At 47.0% G+C, this 20,894-nt stretch overlaps 1 protein-coding gene across 2 annotated transcripts in view; it reads right to left on the bottom strand.

The window, feature by feature from the left end:
* Positions 1–695: 695 nt before the first annotated feature.
* Positions 696–20,894, bottom strand: part of LOC125445026 (brain-specific angiogenesis inhibitor 1-associated protein 2-like) — a 30,738-nt gene continuing 10,539 nt past the window's right edge. For both annotated transcript variants that reach the window (XM_048517840.1, XM_048517841.1), the window contains 11 exons: positions 20,108–20,169; positions 17,905–17,976; positions 16,614–16,751; positions 11,977–12,129; positions 10,942–11,136; positions 9,407–9,635; positions 8,394–8,595; positions 7,622–7,693; positions 4,639–4,804; positions 2,456–2,496; positions 696–1,659 (listed from right to left, as the gene is read on the bottom strand). In XM_048517840.1, coding sequence (XP_048373797.1) covers positions 1,587–1,659; positions 2,456–2,496; positions 4,639–4,804; positions 7,622–7,693; positions 8,394–8,595; positions 9,407–9,635; positions 10,942–11,136; positions 11,977–12,129; positions 16,614–16,751; positions 17,905–17,976; positions 20,108–20,169 — 1,403 coding nt within the window. In that variant the 3' untranslated portion in view covers positions 696–1,586. The remainder of the gene's footprint in view (positions 1,660–2,455; positions 2,497–4,638; positions 4,805–7,621; positions 7,694–8,393; positions 8,596–9,406; positions 9,636–10,941; positions 11,137–11,976; positions 12,130–16,613; positions 16,752–17,904; positions 17,977–20,107; positions 20,170–20,894) is intronic.

Genomic DNA, 20,894 nt, shown 5'->3' with positions numbered 1-20,894 from the left:
ATCCCATTCCCATGTGCCATCCACAGGAAGTGAGGTCAGCCAGAGTCATCCCCTGGGAATCAATAGCATTCCAGTGGGATTCAGGAAATCTCACTTCCATTCCAATCTTGACCATCTTTCTTGGAAATGCAGCCCACTGGAATGATGGAGCCTGTTGGGTCCTCTTCTCTGCACAAGCAGCAGAATGGGGTGGTAGAATCCTGCACTGAGACTTGCGACATTCAGACTGCGGATGGGGGAATGCCATTTTGAATGCTGCCCCCACAAAAATGTCAGTGTGTTGTAATGGATTGGGACAGAGAATCATAGAATTGTAGAGTTGGAAGAGACCGCAAGGGCCATTAAGTCCAACCTCCTGCCATGCAGGAAACCACAATCAAAGCACTCCTGACCATCCAGCCTCTCCAAAGAGGGAGACTCCACCACACTCCGAGGTAGTGCATTCCACTGTCGAATGGCCCTTACTGTTAGGAAGTTTTTCCTGATGTTTAGGTGGAATCTCTTTTCCTTCACCTCGAACCCTTGACTCCTGGTCCTAGTCTCCGGAGCAGCAGAAAACAAGCTCGCTCCCTCACCAACATGACATCCCCTCAAATATCTAAACATGGCTGCCATGTCACCTCTTAACCTTCCCTTCACCGAACTAAACATCCCCAGCTCCCTAAGTCTCTCCTCGTAGGGCATGGGTTCCAGGCCTTTCACCATTTTGGTTGCTCTCCTCTGGACCCGTTCCAGCTTGTCAATATCGTTCTATGAATTGGGGTGCCCAGAACTGTACACAATATTCCGGGCACCGCAGTTCAAGTAGGATATTGACAAGAAAGCCCTGGTGCACTCCACGCTGTCATGAGGCTTGCTGTGTTACCTTGAGCCATTCACTCTTTTTTTCCCCCATCACAGAGTAAGAATTGTATTGGGGAACCTATGCATATTACTCTGAGCTCCTTGGTGTATGGGCCGGATAAAGGCATAATCAATAAACTGAAAATTCTAGTAAGTGAAAAAACCAACACTGTGGGATCCAATCCAATCCCATCCCTCGTGTGCTCGCTTTCTTCTTGCAGAGAGAGAGATTGTTAAAGCATCGTAAAACACTCAAAAAGGCGATTTTCCCATTTGCAGTCCGAAGTGGTACAGTCCAGCATTACCCCCTGAGTGACTCTACCACCTCAGTCCACTGCATGTGAGGGCCAGGCCTGACTCTAAACTCCAGGGCTCCAATCCAGAGATGTTCAAACCAGCGGGTGCTTCAAGAGGAGTGACTTCCGGGCAGACATTTTACAACTCGATCAGCAAGTCCTCCTATCGACCCCCCCTTTTCCTTCTTCTTTCTCTCACACCTCCAATCTTCCTTCCTCCATTTTTTCCTCGGCCTCTGTCTCTCCATCTGTAATTCTCCGCACTCTAGTTCTCGTTTCTGTCCCGTTTCCTCTCCTTCTGCTGACATTGCATGACGACGCTTGGTCCCAGCCCCAGCTGTTGCAATACTCTTGTTAGGCACTAGAGGGGGTGGTGAAGCCAGAGGTGTTTGGTTAGGGGAGACTGTCCAGAAGGTGGGAGTCTGGCCCCACCGATCCTGACGCCTCTCACTGGATGAGTGGGGCTGAGCGGTCATTCGTCACGGTGCGTTTCAGCTTGATGTGAGCGAAAGGGTTGATCCTGCAGTGGGAAAGGAAGTGTGCTCGTGAAAGAAAGTGTCATACTCAGATCTCACAAGTTTGGCGAGGAAGTTCTACAGGCAGGGTCCGATGGCAGTGTGGTGTATCTGTCAGAGCTTTAGGCTAAGCCTGAGGAGAACTGAGTCCCTATCGCATCTCAACCACAAAAGTTCACACAAAGAGTTTCACAAATTCACACGGTCAACCTGTGTCACTGACTATCTCTCAGCCTAACCTACTTCACAGGGCGGTTGTGATGAGAAAGAAGGAAGGAGAACCACAGCCAACATCAGTGCTTGTTGAAAAAAAGTGTGGCATGAAAATATGGCGGACAGACAGGCTGGGTCAATGAGATGCCACAACACCGAGGTAGCCAGATGGACTGGATCACTTCAAACTGGGGTGGTGGGGGTGGTTTACCACTAGTGAATTTCTCTCCCATATATATTTTTGAAAAACCTTCCTTGCATGAACAGAATTAGCATATCAGGAGGAAAGCTTCTAGTCCTACACTTTGCTACAAATCTAGTTTTCAATTCGCAGGGAATTTGTGACACTAGGTCGTATAAAAGCGTCCTCATCTCTTGTCTGTAGGCTGAAATGGTACAATCCATTCGATCTCATCCCTGTTCTTCATGTGCCAACCGGACTAGAATCACAGTAGTTTTGGATCCCACGTTCTAAATCAGAGAACGGGCCTTCCTAAACCAGAGATATACAAAATGGGGTGGGTATCAAGAGACAGGAGGCCCCACAGGAAGAAATAAAATCCCTGAATTCACAAGAGGGTGTCTTACCTCGAAGGAGAGGAATTTGGACTCCCAAACTCACTGGCTAACTGGAAAGGAAAGAAGGAAAGCAAATTCAATTCCATGCATGCCCAAAGACCCACAAACATTCATTTCAAGCCAAAGGCTCCGGAACAGAAGGAAAACCACTCAAGTCTACGGATTAGAAAGAGATTTGCAAAATAAACAAACAAAAAATATCCTGGCCCAAAAGAACTCCGGCTACTCACAACTAGGGCCAGGGCCTTTTGGAACATTCGCTCAAAGGAGACACAGGCCCTAGGGCAGGGGTCCCCAAACTTTTTAAACAGGGGGCCAGTTCACTGTCCCTCAGACTGTTGGAGGGCCGGACTAAAAAAAACTATGAACAAATTCCAATGCACAAATGATTGTAAAATGTTTGATTTCACCTTTCAGCCTTTCTGTCATGGTCTATTTTTAGAACAGTGGCCAAAGTATGTCAAGTACAGGGTGGGCTCCAAATATTGTTGGGGAGGATGTGGAATACCTTCCCCAAAAAAAAAAAGCAGAACTTTCCCGATGAAGCATTCCATCTAGTCCAGGATCAGGTATCTTCCTGGGTTCTTTACTCCCTAGCAGCCAGGCTGTGAGCGATTCGGCCAGCCTGGCTGGATGCCAATGGGAGTGAGGCGGAACAGGAAAAGCCTGAGAGCAACACATGGAGTAGCTGAGAGGGAAGGGCGGAGCAGGCGTTGCCACGTATAAGGTTTCCAACTCTGGGTCAGAAAATTCATGGAGATTTGGGGGTGCCATCATGTAATTGCAATCAACAGCCGTTGGGGCTGGTTCCTCCTCTCCCTTGAGCCCCCACTGCACATGAATGGAGCCATCGCCAGCCATGCTCCATGGCTGGATAAATGCTTCTTTAGTGGGGCCACATTTGGCCCCGGCCAGAAGGCTTCCAGGGGACCTCTGCCCTAGGAGATCTATCACAATTTGGCCGGGCCTGTAAGACAGAACTGTTCTACCATGCCTGCAGTTGAGGGTATTGATGGTATTCCATCATAGCTGGGCTCCCTTTCTTTCTCTCCTTTCCTCTCTTTCCTTTTTCCTTCTCCCCAACCCCTTTTCCCCTTCCTTTTCTCCCTCCCTTTCTGTAATTCAGTTCAGTTACCTTTATTAGCCATCAAAAAGAGAATCGCCAAATACAAATAAACAGAATAAGAGAACTAGAAGGAATGTCCAAAATATATAAGAATACTGTGAACAGAAAAGAGAATCCAAAAGATTAATCCAGAGTATTGATCAGAAAATTGGACACCATTTCCAATATCATAGGATCCTGATTATTCAAGAGATAAATCAGTTTAAAAGTTAAGGGGGCAAGGACCTGCCAAAGTTGGGGCCTTAAGTAAAAAGTCAGGTTTAAATTTCATAAATGTTGGGCAAACGAACAAAGTGTGCTCAAGCAACTCTTCAGTAGTTAAACAGTAAGTAAGGAGCAGCAGTGGCGTAGGAGGTTAAGAGCTCACGTATCTAATCTGGAGGAACCGGGTTTGATTCCCAGCTCTGCCGCCTGAGCTGTGGAGGCTTATCTGGGGAATTCAGATTAGCCTGTACACTCCCACACACGCCAGCTGGGTGACCTTGGGCTAGTCACAGCTTCTTGGAGCTCTCTCAGCCCCACCCACCTCACAGGGTGTTTGTTGTGAGGGGGGAAGGGCAAGGAGATTGTAAGCCCCTTTGAGCCTCCTACAGGAGAGAAAGGGGGGATAGAAATACAAACTCTTCTTCTTCTAGTGTACGGATTTCATAAATCTTCCTAAAGGTAATGTGAGAAGAAACATGTTAGTTCTCACTCTGATAATCACCCATCTCAGCTTGGGATCAGATAGTGTGTTTACAAATAATTCATTTCCCTTAGTTTAGTAAGAGATTAATTTTATGGTGCCTATATAATGTATTGTTGTTAATTTAATCTGAAACTTTATCTCTGTAAGCTGCCCTGTGCCTGCTAAGGGGAAGGGCAGCGCAGAAATCAAATTATAAATATAAACAGACATGCACACAAATGGATTTTGCGTGCATCCAGAAAGAAGTGGTTTCTACGAAGCTGTGTTGCTTGGGAGCTTTTGGCCACGGAGTGGCAGCAGAGAAACGTGGAAACAGCTCCCTGACGGCATTTGTCATGCTTTTGGATTTGACATAGTCATTACATTCCATACACGCACCTGTGACAGGTCGGGGTTGAGCATGCTGTACGGACGTTGGCGGGATGTAGTGACACGTGGAGAAGGCCCGTAGCGCGGCCCATCCCCTCCCTCAGGGCCCGCAGGAGGAGAGCCGCTTCGGTCCAGATTTCCTGTGCTGTTACTGTTCATTTTGCTAAGCGGGAAGCTGCAGAGAGAGGGAGAGAGAGGTAATTCATGCCGAAGTTGGTTGCTGCTTCTCCCCACTCGTATTTAGCCTGGTCGTGCCTTGGTCCGTGTATTGTCAAAGGCTTTCACAGCCGAAATCAAGTGGCTGGAGAAGGTTTTAGTTTTTGCTCCTAACATTCCACCTGCATCTGGGGCTGGCATCTTTAGAGACACGTCGTGGCGTTTCTCTCCGTGGCACACATCTCACTATGATGTGCCTCTGAAGATGCCAGCCGCAGATGCAGGCAAAATGTTAGGACCAAAAGCTACCGAACCATGGCCACCCAGCCTGGAAAACCAGCCACAGCCATCTCTATGGCTCTTGGAAAGAACCCAGATGCAGGACTGAAAGGCCATTGGTAGCCAGTAACTTGGACAAACTTGCCTCTGTTGTCATTACTGCTGAGCCCCAGGCCTGAACCGACTGGCCCCTATGGCGTTGCTGGCAACATAAAGACCTCTGGGCTCAGCTTGCGACTAGTCCGTTTTAAAGCCCCCATTTGCCCCAGGCTCATGAGTCTGGGCTTCAAACTTTCCCTGCAGGATCTCACTACTTTCTATCCCAGGAGTCTGAAGTCTCAAGGCTCCCATACATAGACATGACATCTAGCTCTCTCTCTGCCTAGAGGATGTATATAAGAGCAGCTGGCAGCTAAAAGTAAAAATGGCACCCTTGGGCAAGTGGGATCTGCCATTTGAAATAAATAACACAGCACACCCCTCTCCTTCTCTGGGCACACAGAGGAAAGCAGGAAATGCGTGTTCTTTTTGAACAGGTTCCTAATATGGATTTCTTTGCAACCAGACTGGATGAGGCGACTTCTTGTTCAGAGGTAAGGGTGCATTAATTAGTAGGGCTGAGCAATACTGAAAATATTTGGTAAAATTCGGATTCGGCTTTATTTGAGTGTAAAATTATTGGTATACCCAAATAAGTCCAATACCTTATATTCGATATACCCGAATATTCGATAGCTCCCGAATAATTCGGGTCAGTCTGAAATGGTTTGTATTTTTCAGATTTGGGGGGGGGGTTGGCCTGTAGGGGCTGCATTTTTAAAGATAGTGGTGCCAAAATTGCAGGGTGTCCTCAGGAGACTCTCTTGGTGATACCACCCAGGATTGGTGAAGTTTGGTTCAGGGGGTCCAATTTTATAAACCCCCAAAGGGGGTGCCCAATACCTTATTGTTTCCAATGGGAGATAATAGGAGATAGGGGCTACCTTTTGAGCCTGAACCAAACTTCACCAGATTTGGGTGGTATCATCAGGAGAGTCTCCTGAAGATACCTTGCAATTTTGGGGCAGCTAGCTTTACAAATACCCCCTCACAGGCACCCTAAGGTAAGTATTGGGGGGATTGTCTGCGGGTGGATTCTTTCGGGGGGTTTTCTTTCTTTAAAACTAGGGGGTTTAGACTCTTTTATTTGTTGTGTTCTGTCTTTAAACATTGTTTCAAGGGAGTTCAAGGGGGAAGGGGGGAATCTTTAGTTTGTTGTGTTCTGTCTTTAAGCATTGTTTCAAGGAAGTGAAATCCCTTGAAACAGTGCTTAAAGACAGAAAAAAACCCCTTCCCCCGGGAAGCGGCTGCATGTGGGGATCGTTTAAACAATCCTTGAATGCTGCCGAATCCTGAATGTCCATACAAGCTGATCCGAATACTTTGCATTCGGATCAGATCATGTTCAGGCATACTGTATTTGAGCCCGAAATATGCCCGACCGGCCGCGATTCGGCCATTTTCGGTGACCAAGCCTAATAACTAGTACTGAATACTGGAATAAACTTTAGATGCCGGATAGAACCCCTTGCCTTTTCCACCCCAGGGGGCGTTACATTCCAGGCACTGGGACAAGGGTGGCTTTTCATGAACAGTGTGAGGTAAGGCTTAGCTCTGGGGCCAGGTCTGCTGCTTAAGCAGATTCAAGGGTCATGTGAATTACAGGAGGGGCATTCTTGCGGGTGGGGGGCAGTCCCATACCATTTCGCTTCAGCAAAACTGGGAACCAGTATGTGTGTATGTTAAGTGCCACCAAGCCGCTTCCAACTTATGGCGAGCCTTTGAATGAATGATCTCCAAAACATCCTGTTGTTAACAGCCTTGCTTATTCAAGTTTGCAAACTGAGGGCCACGTTTTTTTTAATCGAATCAATCCATCTCAGGTCACGTTTTCTTGTGTTCCTGCTACCTTCAACTTTCCCTAGCATCATTGTCTTTTCTAGCGAGTCTCGTTGTCTACGATGTGACCAAAATATGACAGTGACCAAAAATAAGTACAGTGATCAAAGCACAAGGAAGCATTCGCGGTACCCATGGGGAGTCTTCCCCTTACAGATCATTGTCCTTGCCCAGAGACATGGTGCATGTTCTTTTAGAGTTCTGGGGCAGATATACATTTTCATTTCATTTCATTTCACATTTAATTTATATCCTGCCCTCCCCCGGAGGGCTCACGGCAGCAAACAACAGTAGTGAACAAACAACAAAGCATAGCATAAACAGCAACAACAATAAATCATAATACAACAATATCAGCAGCATAATAATGCATCATAATGATATACTATAAACAATAACCAATTATATCAGCTAATCCCCAAATCACAGTTCCCACAACTACAAAAACTAAATGGTGGCTCTTGCTGGCCTTCCCTTGTTTATATCAAGGACTCCAGTTTTGCCCTCAGCTAGGGGAAAGGCAGGTAAGCAAAATGACCTCTGAGGTGCAAGGTAACCCGAATGGTTCCATTTGGCCAGTCCTGCCTCTCCTATCCATTTTGAAGACTTTGCACTTTACCTGATGAGTGACTTGTCAATCACTTCAGCTGCGGGGAAGGGCCGGGTGTAGGAGTAAGGGAACCAGCCTTTCCTATAAAGAGGAAGCGGGGGAGGGGGACAGAGGACGAACAAACATGCGTTAAAACAGGAAGGGGGACGATACACAACCTCTTTCTAGCCTCTGCTACTGAGACTGGGGGAAGGGGGAAAGGAAATGAGGCACCTGTGGATGAGAAAGGGAAGGAACAGCCACAACCGAAACAAGGAGCCAGGGCTCCAGGGCCTAAAGAGGGAGTATGGACTAGTGGTTTAGGACATGGAAGTGAGTCAGAGCCAAAATTCCTGATTTCTGGGAAGAGGAGGAAATAGGCTGGGCTCACTAGACTAGAGGGGGAGAGGTTAAAGCTTCCATTCTTTGCATATGCAGAACAGCCTAGCGCAGACCCCCTAGAATCTAGTGATGGATGGACTGGAGTACACCTGTGAAGCTACCTTATAGCTAATCTATATAGCCCATTTGTATTGATAGCTCTGCAGGGGTTTTTCCCTACCCCCTGCTAGAACTCCACCTGGGCCTGTCTGCATGCAAAGCTGTGCACTCTGCCAGCGAGGAACAACCACTCCCATAGTCTTCTTCAGTAGAGCTCCCAGCCATATAGATCCCCATAAGCCACATGCAGACTGAGCAGCTCAAGAGAGACTGACAGGTGAACACATCCACACATCAGGGAAAGGCTAGCAGCTGGGATGCCTGAATCACATGGGAACCTAAGGCCCAGTGAGCGTCTCACATTTTGGTCGTCTCGTTTTCCCCGTAATGCCAGCCATCCCGTGCCTCGGTCACCAGCAGGAGGATGACGTCTCCCTCTTGGAAGTTTAGTAGCGTGCTGTTCTCGCCCGCTGCATGGGAGAATATCGCCTGGACCCTCCGTCGCTCGATACGTGCAGGCAGGATGGACAGCGGACTGATACGAGGCAGGGTTTTGTTCTCCACTGTGGAGAGGAACAGGGTGGGTGTCAGGAAGCAGGAGTTTTCCATTTGGGGCAGGATCATCCCAGGTTAATATTTGGATGGAGGACCTCCAAGGAAGTCCAGGGTCGCTACACGAAGGCAGGCAGTGGCAAACCACCTCTGAACATCTCTTGCCTTGAGAACTCTACAGAGGTTGCGACTTGAGGGTTCTTTCCAGCACCACTGATGACGTTTTTTAGTTCTCACAACCTTTGAATGGTAGGGAAGGAGATGCTTTAGAACAGTGGCTTTCAGCCTTTCCAGACCTGGACCCACTGAACTACAAACATGTGACAGGAAGTCATAACACATCAGAGTCATGTGACAGGAAGCGGGGGGGTGACAGGGTTATGACTTCACCGGTTCCTCAGCCAGGATCACAGGCAGCAAGCCAAAAGAGCTGGGGATGGGAAACACAAAACAAACACCAGGGGATGTACCATGGTCAGGAACACATCTATGGTCAGAACCATGGAGATCTCCTCTTCACTATTACTCTTCTCAACTAGCATGCAAAGCCTGGTAGGAGACACACATGCTGTTTCCACACCAGGTTTCCAAAAGACAGTCAGAAATGGCAGCTGGATAGGGGCTGCTAATCCTTCAGCAGAGACTCTGCAACCCACCTGAGGGTCTCGACCCTTAGGCTGAAGACCACTGTCCTAAAACAGGGGGGTCAACTTATAAGAAGGTTGCACAGATCAATAATTTGCAGCCATTTTGATGCTTCCTACACAAGGCAAGAGGGCCGTGGGACAGGTTGCTATTTAATGCTTGACACAGGACACTCACCCAGCGTTGCAAGACGGGTCTCGGTGGACATCTTGCGTGGCATTGGAAGGGTGCAGGCATAGCTGTCAGCAGTCTTGGTCTGTGGCGGGGTTTGAGTGGTTTGGGTGGGCGGAAGTCCTAAGGTGATGGTGATGGGCTCGCTGACCGGAGGGTGACTTAGGTCTCTCATTCCCTTCCCACGATGCGAATCACCATTAGGGAGTGGCGCCACCTCTTGGACTGAAGCATGCTGGGTGGACACCAGGAGGAAGGGAGAAGAAAGAAACAAAGAGGTACCACACCGGCGTTCAGCTGTTGCCTCATCCTAACTTTTCTTGCCCTGATCGGGGTGTCCTAGGCTAGCTGGAGCTCATCCAATCTCAGAAGTTAAGCAGGGTCGTCCCTGGTTAACATTTGGATGGAAGACCTCCAAGGAAGTCCAGGGTCGCTACATGAAGGCAGCAAATGGCAAACCACCTCTGAACATATCTTCCCTTGAAAGCCCTACAGAGGTTGCAACTTGAGGGTTCTTTCCATCACCACTGACGACATTTCTTAGTTCTTACATGAAGAACTACATGAAGGCAGGAAATGGCAAACCACCTCTGAACATATCTTCCCTTGAAAACCCTACAGAGGTTGCAACTTGAGGGTTCTTTCCATCACCACTGACAATGTTTCTTAGTTCTTACATGAAGAACTACATGAAGGCAGGAAATGGCAAACCACCTCTGAACATATCTTCCCTTGAAAACCCTACAGAGGTTGCAACTTGAGGGTTCTTTCCATCACCACTGACGACGTTTCTTAGTTCTTACATGAAGAACTACATGAAGGCAGGAAATGGCAAACCACCTCTGAACATATTTTCCCTCGAAAACCCTACAGAGGTTGCAACTTGAGGGTTCTTTCCATCACCACTGACAACGTTTCTTAGTTCTTACATGAAGAACTACATGAAGGCAGGAAATGGCAAACCACCTCTGAACATATTTTCCCTTGAAAGCCCTACAGAGGTTGCAACTTGAGGGCTCTTTCCATCACCACTGACAACGTTTCTTAGTTCTTACATGAAGGCCACCTCTGAACATATTTTCCCTTGAAAGCCCTACAGAGGTTGCAACTTGAGGGCTCTTTCCATCACCACTGACAACGTTTCTTAGTTCTTACAACTTTTGGAGGGTAGGGAAGGAGTGGTATGGCCCACTGTCTTCAGCTCTTAGAAGCTAAGAAGGGTCAGTACTTGGATGGGATACCATTTAGGGAGACTGCAGAGGAAGGCAAAGTCAAACCACTACCATTTGTCACTTGCCTTGAAAGACCCTTATTGGAGCTGTCATAAGTTGGTTGCAACTTGATGGCGCTTATGTACATTCAACCGTCAAACTGAGTCAAAGGCTATGGGCCCCTTCTGTGTTCCTGGCTTTCTACTGAGCTCCAGATCTGACATATGGCTACACCGCTGGAATTGGGGACTTTGAACCCCATAGAGATATAAGAAAGGAGGTCTTGGGAGTCAATGGACTATTCATGGGTGTTCCCAGGTAGACACTCACATGGTTTGGTCCATGCTCTAACAATTCTTCCAGGACCTTAGAAGTGGGAAGGGGGTCAGCAGCTGGGACAGGTGTCCCCCCAGGGAGATGGTTGGCTGTGAGCTTGACCAAGGCCAGGGCGCGTTCAGGGAGGCGGGTAGGTTGGGTACACGATGCCTGCCAGATAGGCAGCTTGGCTGCTAATAGCTCCCGCACCTGCGAAGAGAATGTGAAGGGAGACCTCAAGGAAAACTCTGCAGAAGAAGGCAATGGCAAACTACCTCTACAATGGCAAACTACCTCTACAAAAAGTTGGGTATGCCTTGACAGTACTTTACACACACAACCAGCTTCTACTTTTTCCCGCCTCAGGATGTCAGTGCTAGAAAATGCAGAGTTTAAAATGCACGTTTTACATTCATAAAGCAATTAAAGAAGAAGAAGAAAAGAAGAAGAGTTTGGATTTATACCCCACCTTTCTCTCCTGTCAGGAGACTCAAGGTGGCTTACAAACTCCTTTCCCTTCCTCTCCCCACAACAGACACCTTGTGAGGTAGGTGGGGCTGAGAGAGTTCTGAGAGAACTGTGACTAGCCCAAGGTCACCCAGCAGGAATGTAGGAGTGTGGAAACACATCTGGTTCACCAGATCAGCCTCTGCCACTCAGGTGGTGGAGTGGGGAATCAAACCCGGTTCTCCAGATTAGAATCCACCTGCTCTTAACCACTACACCACGCTGGTTCTCTTAATGGAATTTAAACAGGACACATTTCGTTGGGAAAGGGCATTAATGGGGTTATATTGTACTTTCCATGTTTGCAATCTTGGAATTGTAGACCACAAGGGAACAGCAGGGGAGAAAGAACAGACAGATACGTCTGTAATATTTCATGCCTTTTTTTAATTAGACTTGAACTTTTTTCCCCAAGAGAGATTCTCAGAGGGCTGAATTCTACGCCCATCCCAGCAAAGGAAGAAGGAAGGGGTGTTCCTGCTGAATCACATGTACGTAAAAGTCTGTCTTCAAACCTTATGCATTGAGGCAGGTGCAGCTCACCTTTGTGTGATAGGTGCTGAAGTGCTTGGATACTGCACACTGGCGGTCCACCAGAAACGAGTACCGGCGCCTCTCCTCAGTCAAAGCTGCCTTGTATCCTTCCGCCACAAACCGGTCCAGCTCGCTCTGCTTCGTGCTCATGATCTCCACATACTTTGGCAAAAGAGAAAAAAAGTCCAATTACATCATTAGATGGGAAGCAGCCATCTTGTTCCAATTTCAAGCCCAACCACTTCACAGCCAGGCTTACATTCCAACACTGTAGAGAATTAAGACTTTCCCATATGACGATATTATTCAGCCTATGTAAGTGAGATGAAGCAGACACAGTATAGGTCTTAGGCCCTTTCGGCATGTGCAGAATAATGCACTTTCAATCCACTTTCACAACTGTTTGCAAGTGGATTTTGCTAGTCCGCACAGTAAAATCCGGCTGCAAAGTGTATTGCAACATTCAATTTCACATCAACACAGGGGCAACATGGTAGGCAGAATCAGTTTGCTAGGCAGAATCAGTTTGCCCACATGCAAATGAAAGGTCACATCAGCTGTTCTGGGAGAAGGGTTTCCAATATACCCTTAAACAGCTTTTGCCGAATATCCTTTTCATTCGGCATTAATGATGCCGACGAAATAACCCCGCTTCGTTCCACATACAGTTGTCACTTCCACATTACGACTTTCCCCATCGAGGTTTCAGCTTATTGTGGGTTGACACAAGACAGTGGTGGTGAACCTATGGCACGGGTGCCAGAGGTGGCACTCAGAGCCCTCTCTGTGGGCACGCGCAAACAGAATGCCCCCCCCCCCCACATCTAGGCTGGCTTGGGCCACTGGGCTTGATGATTAGCATTATTATTAGCATTAGCTAATTGATTATTAGCATTATTAGCATTAAACCTGAGACCTAGTTTTGGGGAAGCAGTGTAGGTAACCCTGTTAAGTGCTGTTAAACCCCCTGATTTTCATGGGAAGAACTAAAGCGCAATCCTTTACCTGGGAGTAAGCTCAGTTGCTGGCAATGGGGCTTGCTTCTGAGTAAACCCTCCTAGGGTCGTGATTCACCCATTGGAAGAGTTGCATGGTTGCTTCAAAGCAAAGCCACAGAATACCACCAAGCTTACTCCCGAGTAATGCGTGCTTCAGAGCCAACCATTTTTTCTAAACTTAAACCTTCATTAATTCATCTTAATTCATCTTAAATTGCCGTGTTGGCACTTTGCGATAAATAAGTGGGTTTTGGGTTGCAGTTTGGGCACTCGGCCTTGAAAAGGTTTGCCATCACTGACATAAGAAATTATTGTAAATGGGGATTGTCCCTGGAAGGTGGCTGGCCTCACAGAGTAATGCGGATGGGCACCCTTCCCTCGACCGACAGGCAAGCCAAGGGGATTTACGTGGATTTCCAAGATTGTGGGGTTCCTGCGCCCCTAACCCCATGATGTGGAAGGGATAACTTTACATACATCTGTGTTTCAGCCACAAGCAAACATCGAAGAATGGGAGGAGATTCGATGCTTTCTCCTGGAATCATCCCAGTTGTGAGCAGAACAGATGGGAAAAGAGAAGTAAGTAATGCACGTTAAGCCGTTTCGAGCCTGCGCACCTTGATATCACAGGGCGATCAAGCAGGGTCCGGCAGACAAAGGGTTACCAGTACCCCCCACTTCCTCACTGGCCCCCCTCTTTGCGGCCTCTAGCCTGAGCAGGCCTTGATCCCGAAGTAATGGTTACCGGGGCAACAAGGTTCACAAAAGAGGCCTTTCCAGAGCCAAATGTCCTCTTCCTCTGCCGGGATTCACAGGATTGGGGGTGGAAAGGGAAGATGGTAAACAGGGGAGACACAGCATCAAACCCCAGTGCGATGTTTGTTTGCGTATGTGTGGGAGCACACAGCTGCTGGAGCACTTTGATGTGCGTCTGACACTCATGTGTGCTCTCCATGCTTGGAATTCCATCCTCCCATAGCATTATTTTGTCTGCTCTTTATTTAGGACTCTGCTTAGGAGTCCACTGATTGTAGGGTTTTTTTTGACTGAGCACAGCATTGTGTCTTTTACACTCCTCTTTTTTGCACAGGGTGGAATTGTGAAGACGCAGGCCCATAATGCGCACGCACCCCCAGTGTTTGCACAGGTATGCACAACATGTGCATGTCAGAAAAATGCATCGGGGCTTTTTGTCCAGTGTTCCGAAAAGACTGTCTGTAGTTTTTTCAGGGGGCGCAGAGAGTTCTCTGCATGTGGATACGGGCTGGGAAATGCCCAGGCGCAATGCGGACGTGTGCTCCGCTTAGGCAAGAAAGCACAGGCAAAAATATGTAAGTGTTTAGGTTGGTGATTAAGGGTGTATGTGCAAAAAGTGTGTACACGGGTCAAGAGGGGAGTATGTGTGTGTTTGCGCGTGCGTGCATCTGTGTGGGGTGTTATTGTCAACAGTCCAGGTAGCCCCTCTGGAGAGATTACTTCTCCAGGCACCAAATGGCCAAAGAATGTTAAACCCTTTAAAGACATAAACTTCTTAGTGACCCCAATCCCAGCGCCCAGACGGCATCGAAATGGAACAGGCAGCAGACTGGCATACGAACGGGGAGAGAAGAACAGGCTGTGGGATTTTTACGCTCTCCACCGCTTCTTCTCTGCAAATCAGAGGGTTTGGTTTTGTATAGTTGCTCCTGACGCAGAGCAGGGAACAAGACGGTAGCCAGGACTACATCACGAGGCTAGAACGCTCCAGTGAGAAATGCCAGAAACCCAAACTTCCAAACATACATTTGCTTCTGCGTGTTTCTGCATTTCTGCACTGAGCTGCATTCTTCTATGGCACAGAAACAAAGCTCCCAAATGCTAATGCAGTGATGGTGAACCTTTTTGAGACCGAGTGCCCAAATTGCAACCCAAAGCCCACTTATTTATCACAAATCTGGCTGTGTGCCCTTGTGTCAACCCCACTCTCGCAGCCTCACCTACCTCGAAGAATTGTCTCAAGGATAAACATATCCATTTATTTATACCTCTCGCCATTTTCTTCCCAGTGGGGAACCTAAACAACTTATCCCGTTTTCCTTCCCGACTACGTTTTAGCCTCACAACAATCTTACGAGGTAGATCAGGCTGAGAGACAGAAAAGACCTAAGGTGACACACTCAAGCTTCTCAGCTGAGGATGGACTCAGAGACCTTGCATTTCCAAGATTCTAGTGCAGTGATGGCGAACCTTTTCAAGACCGAGTGCCCAAATTGCAACCCAAAACTGAGGTTTTAGTTTAGAAAAAACGGTTGGCTCCGAGGCGTGCGTTACTGAGGAGTAAGCTTGGTGGTAGTCGGTGGCTTTGCTTTGAAGCAACTGTGCAACTCTTCCAACGGGTGAATCACAACCCTAGGAGGGTTTACTCAGAAGCAAGTCCCATTGCCAGCAACCGAGCTTACTCCCAGGTAAAGGATTGTGCTTTAGTTATTCACATGAAAATCAGTGGGGTTTAACAGCACTTCCCCTTCACATGACGCACTCTGCGCGCACGTGCCCACAGAGAGGGGTCTGAGTGCCACCTCTGGCACCCGTGCCATAGGTTCGCCACCACTGCGCTATAGCACCGTGTTTCCCCGAATATAAGACAGTGTCTTATACTAATTTTTGCTCCCAAAGATGTGCTATGTCTTATTTTCAGGGGATGTCTTATTTTTCCTGTGTTCTGTTCGTCGGGCATGCTTCCAAACAAAAACTTTGCTATGTCTTACTTTCGGGGGATGCCTTATATTTCGCACTTCAGCAAAACCTCTACTATGTCTTACTTTTCGGGGATGTCTTATATTAGGGGAAACAGGGGTATTTCCGAATTTCAAAACTTGGAGTGTGTCAGGAAGAAGGTTATGTTTTGCACCAGCTGAGAAAAAAAACATGCTTTTATCTTGGAGGATGTGTTTCAATATTAAGTACACAGGAAAAGAATGTTGGAAAGTGCTGTGAAGTTACAGCTGACTTACGGCAAACCCGGAGGGTTTTCAAGAGACCAAGAAACTAACGCAGGTAGTTTGCCGTTGCCTGCCTCTGAGTAGCAACCCTGAACTTTCATGGTGGTCTCCCATCCAAGTACTATTCAGGGATGACCCTGCTTAACTGCCTAGATCAGTGGTGGCGAACCTTTGGCACTCCAGATGTTATGGACCACAATTCCCATCAGACCCTTCCAGCACTGCCAATTGGCCATGCTGGAAGGGGCTGATGGGAATTGTAGTCCATAACATCTGGAGTGCCAAAGGTTCGCCACCACGGGCCTAGATCTGATGAGACAGGGCATTTGTTAAAGTCTCCGACTCAAGACTTGGCATTCTGGATGGCCGGGCTGGGAGAGCCCTTCTGTCCTGGGTCGATGGTATTTGCTTAGATAGCTCTTTGGCCCAGCTCTGTGTAAGGAGATGTCACGTGTTTACAAACACGATCGCTGGCTTATGAGGAAACTTTCCGACTATCCTGCTTCCTCCCCAGATAGCCTGTCCTGGAATGCGGCATGTCAGTTTCTGACAGGATGTGACACCATTCCTGAAGGAATGTGCCGCATTTCCCCTGTTTTTCCGAGCACTTCCCTCGATGGGTGGATGGCCCGGCGACAGAATCCCAGCACTGCGCCACTGACCTTACCTGCACCTCACGGTCCCCGTACTTCTGCGGGTTTTTGCTGCTCTGGCATTTCTTGCGCAGTTTCTTCAGCTCCGTCTGGCACTTCTCAATGGACTCTGCTTTGGAACGATGCTCTCCTTGGTATTTCTTCAGGGTAGCCTAGGAAGGGTGACGGCAGTGGTGGGATCCAAAAATTTTAGTAACAGGTTCCCATGGTGGTGGGATTCAAACAGTAACGTAGCGCCAATGGGGCTGGGTGGGGCACGACGGGGGCGTGGCCGGGCATTCCGGGGGTGGGGCATTAATAATTTCTCTGTTGCTGTAAAAAACTCTTACTGTAAAAAAAAAAGTTCCTAATTTCCAGCTGGTATCTTTCTGTCCATAATTTAAACTCATTATAGCAAGTCCTATCGTCTACTGCCAACAGAAAGAACTACTTCTCCTCTTGGGTGCTGTGTGGTTTCCGGGCTGTATGGCCGTGTTCTAGCAGCATTCTCTCCTGACGTTTCGCCTGCATCTGTGGCTGGCATCTTCAGAGGATCCACTGAAGATGCCAGCCACAGATGCAGGCGAAACGTCAGGAGAGAATGCTGCTAGAACACGGCCATACAGCCCGGAAACTACACAGCACCCAAGTGATTCCGGCCATGAAAGCCTTCGACAATACATACTTCTCCTCTAATTGACTGCCTGTCAAATACTTAATACTTTCAAATACTTAATTTTCTTTCTAGAAATCAAAAGAAGGATACTTTCCTTAAATAAGGAACTTGACCATATTTCTAAAACATGTTTTTAAAACAGCCCAACAGGGAGAATTATCCCGTTTTCTACCTTCGCTAACCAGCCACATAGGAAACAACAGGACTTTATGATTTTTGGACCTAATGGGATTTCTAACGGAAAAGCAGACCCAATTAGTAACCCCCTCTTGGCACACACAAATAATTAGTAACCCGCTCTCGGGAACTGGTGAGAACCTGCTGGATCCCACCTCTGGGTCACGGTGGAGTCAACTTTGGGAGCAGAGAAGTTCCCTTTGCCTCATTCCACGTAAACGCTCGAACCAGCTCCTAGAACCGTTGTAGTTTTATTTCCTTTTGGATCACCACAGCCCAGTTCAGACTGCGGGTGGGGAACTCTTACTGCTTCACGCTTTTAAGGGCCTGAACAGGTTCTGGGGTTAAGGCCTCAGCACAAATTGAACCTTAAATGACACACTTCGGAAGGAAAAGACGGAGGGGATGCGTATAAACAGGAGGGGGGGAGATCAAAGTCACAGCAGAGAGGAACGCAAATCAATCTTTCTCACCGTCAGATACTTGATATCCAGTTCTAATTTGTGTTCCAACTGGGACAGGAGCTCTGACTGGAAAAGCTTCAGCTGGGACCAGGTGTTGAGAGAAAACAGGAAGAAGAAGAAGAATGAGAATCAGGGAGACCGCGGCCCGTGCCACCTGTTAACACCCACAGCTTGGCTGAGAGGAATGACAGACTGGCAGGCTGTATTTTATCCTTGTTATTTATAGTTTGCCTTTCTCACAGAGACTCGAGGCGGATTACACACAACAGGGAGACATAATCAACAGGATGGGGCGTCCAATGTTTAACATCTATATGCGACCCCTTGCTCAGTTGGTACGGAGCTTTGGGCTGGTCTGCCATCAGTATGCTGATGACACTCAGCCCCCTGCTGTATAGGGTCCCTAACATCATCGGGACCCATTATTCTCTTGGGAGGGTTGCATATGGGTTTCGTGGGGTACTGTTTTAGAATGTAAACTTTTTAACTTTTTATATGTTTTTATATATGATAGTATATTGTTCACGGCCCTGAGCCCTTCAGGGATAGGGCGGTATATTAAATCAAATAATAAAATAAAATAAATAAATAAAATGATACAACAGGATTTGTATAGCAGAAAAGCTGGAACCAGACGGAAATATGAAAATCAAACTGAAGTGAAGCCTAAGAATTCATACGACGCATTAAACAGTGTATAAATGACACAGTAGGGCCCTATTTACAGGTCGCATGAGTTATACACAGTAGGGTCCCTTCCGCCCATGCGGGATAATGCACTTTCAATCCACTTTCACAATTGTTTGCAACTGGATTTTGCTATTCTGCACAGTAAAATCCAGCTGCAAAGTGGATTGAAAGTGGAATGAAAGTGCATTTCATTGCATGTGCGGGCTAGGATACTCCACTATTCCTAACAAGTATTTTATTTTATTTTATTTTATTTTATTTTATTTATTTATTTATTTATTTATTTATTTATTTAATTAATTAATTAATTAATTAATTATTTAATTATGTATGTATGTATGTATGTATGTACGTATGTATGTATGTATGTATGTATGAAATTTATTTATTTATTTATTTATTTATTTATTTATTTATTTAATATACCGCCCCATCCCCGAAGGGCTCTGGGCGGTGTACAACATAAAATCACAGATAAAAACCATCATATAATACTTTCAGAAATACAATAAAACAACGGTTGTCCTAAGATGGCCTCCACAAAACCGAATCCTCCTAGGAGGGCAGGAGAGAATGAGGTCCAGATAGTATTAAGGACCCATATATCCCAGTAAGGGGTCCCGATGATATAGGGGAGGGGGCACACTCAGCGGCTGGTTTCTCCAAAAGCCCGGTGGAACAACTCGGTCTTTCTGAACTCTTTTGTTACAGTACAACTTTATTACAGTACAACTTTTGTTACAGTACAACTTTATTAAAAATAAAGTTGCAAGCACCAGCTCATTACTGATCCAAGGGAAATTTACTAGGCAGGAAATTTACTAGGCAGACTTTGTTTACAGGTCAGTTTGCTGTTGCCTTTCCCAGTTATCTACACTTTACCCCCAGCAAGCTGGGTACTCATTTTACCGATCTTGGAAGGGTGGGAGGCGGAGTCAACTTTGGGCCAGGTACCAAAAACTGACTTCCGTTAGGATCAGACTCAGGTTGTGAGCAGAGCTTGGACCGCAGTGCTCCAGCTTACCCTTCCGTGCCCTATTGCTTGTGCAGAAAAACCCTCTGGAATAATTCAGTTTTGCATGGTTTGTGGAAAGCCAGGAGAACAGGAGCTCCCCTGACCTCATCAGACAAGTCATTCCACAAAGTGGAGGCCACAACAGAGAATGCACATGTGCAGGTAGTTGCGGATTTGACCCATTTGCAGGTGGGCACCTGCAGAAGATCCTGCACAGGTGAGCAAAGCCATCGTAATGTAGTATTGGGGGAGGGGGGAGGATCAAAGGGGAGATCAGGTAGCAGGTGATGGAGAAAGACTCTGCATGAGACCCCAGACAGCAGCTGCCAATCAAAGTAGACAATACTCACCTTGATAGGCTAGTGGTCTAACTCATTCTACGGCAAGTGCATGAGGACACAGTGCATGAGGCAAGTGCATGAGGACTTCGTTCGTGGGGACATGGTCTATCTGTTTCAGCCACACAGGTCTGGTACCAGGATAAAAAAGAGACTCTTAGAGACTCACCGTCTCCTCCAGCTGTACTTGGACCTGCCGATGAACTTCAGCCATTTGGAATAACGTGTCACCTGCAGGACGGGGGTGAACAGAGAGTTAACCGACCTCAGACATTCCCGGCCCTGTGAAAACACGCTTTGTCCCCTCCAACCTAGTCTGTCCCAGGATAATCTCCTTTCAAGTTAATTCCTTTTTCTAGGAGTTGTTCAAGGATCCCAACTTGCCTTTTAATAATGACCACCAAGACTCCGGCCCCTTCCACACATGCAGAATAATGCACTTTCAATCTACTTTCAAGGCACTTTGCAGCTGTGTGGAATAGCAAAATCCACTTGCAAACAATTGTGAAAGTGCATTGAAAGTGCATTATTCTGCATGTGTGGAAGGGGCCTCTGATCAAAACGTAAACAGAAGCAGGCCTTCCCCTGGGTACATCTCCTCCCAATTATGACTGTATGACTATAGCCTGTGCTGACATTTCATTTTATTTTATGATTTTACATTTTATGTTTTTATTACTATTGATTGTTTCCTGATTGCTTACTAGACCTATATGACAATCATTAAGTGCTGTACCTTATGATTCTTGACAAATGTATTTTCTTTTATGTACACTGAGAGCATATGCACCGGAGACAAATTCCTTGTGTGTCCAATCACACTTGGCCAATAAAGATTCTATTCTATTCTATTCTATTCTATTCTATTCTATTCTATTCTATTCTATATGCCCAACCTTGAGCAGAACTATGTAAAATCTGTTCTGGGCATGCCGTGTACAATGCATAAGTTTTGT

This window comes from Sphaerodactylus townsendi, linkage group LG15 (assembly GCF_021028975.2).
Source record: "Sphaerodactylus townsendi isolate TG3544 linkage group LG15, MPM_Stown_v2.3, whole genome shotgun sequence".
Taxonomy (NCBI): domain Eukaryota; kingdom Metazoa; phylum Chordata; class Lepidosauria; order Squamata; family Sphaerodactylidae; genus Sphaerodactylus; species Sphaerodactylus townsendi.
This window is presented reverse-complemented; position numbering and strand designations above follow the sequence as displayed.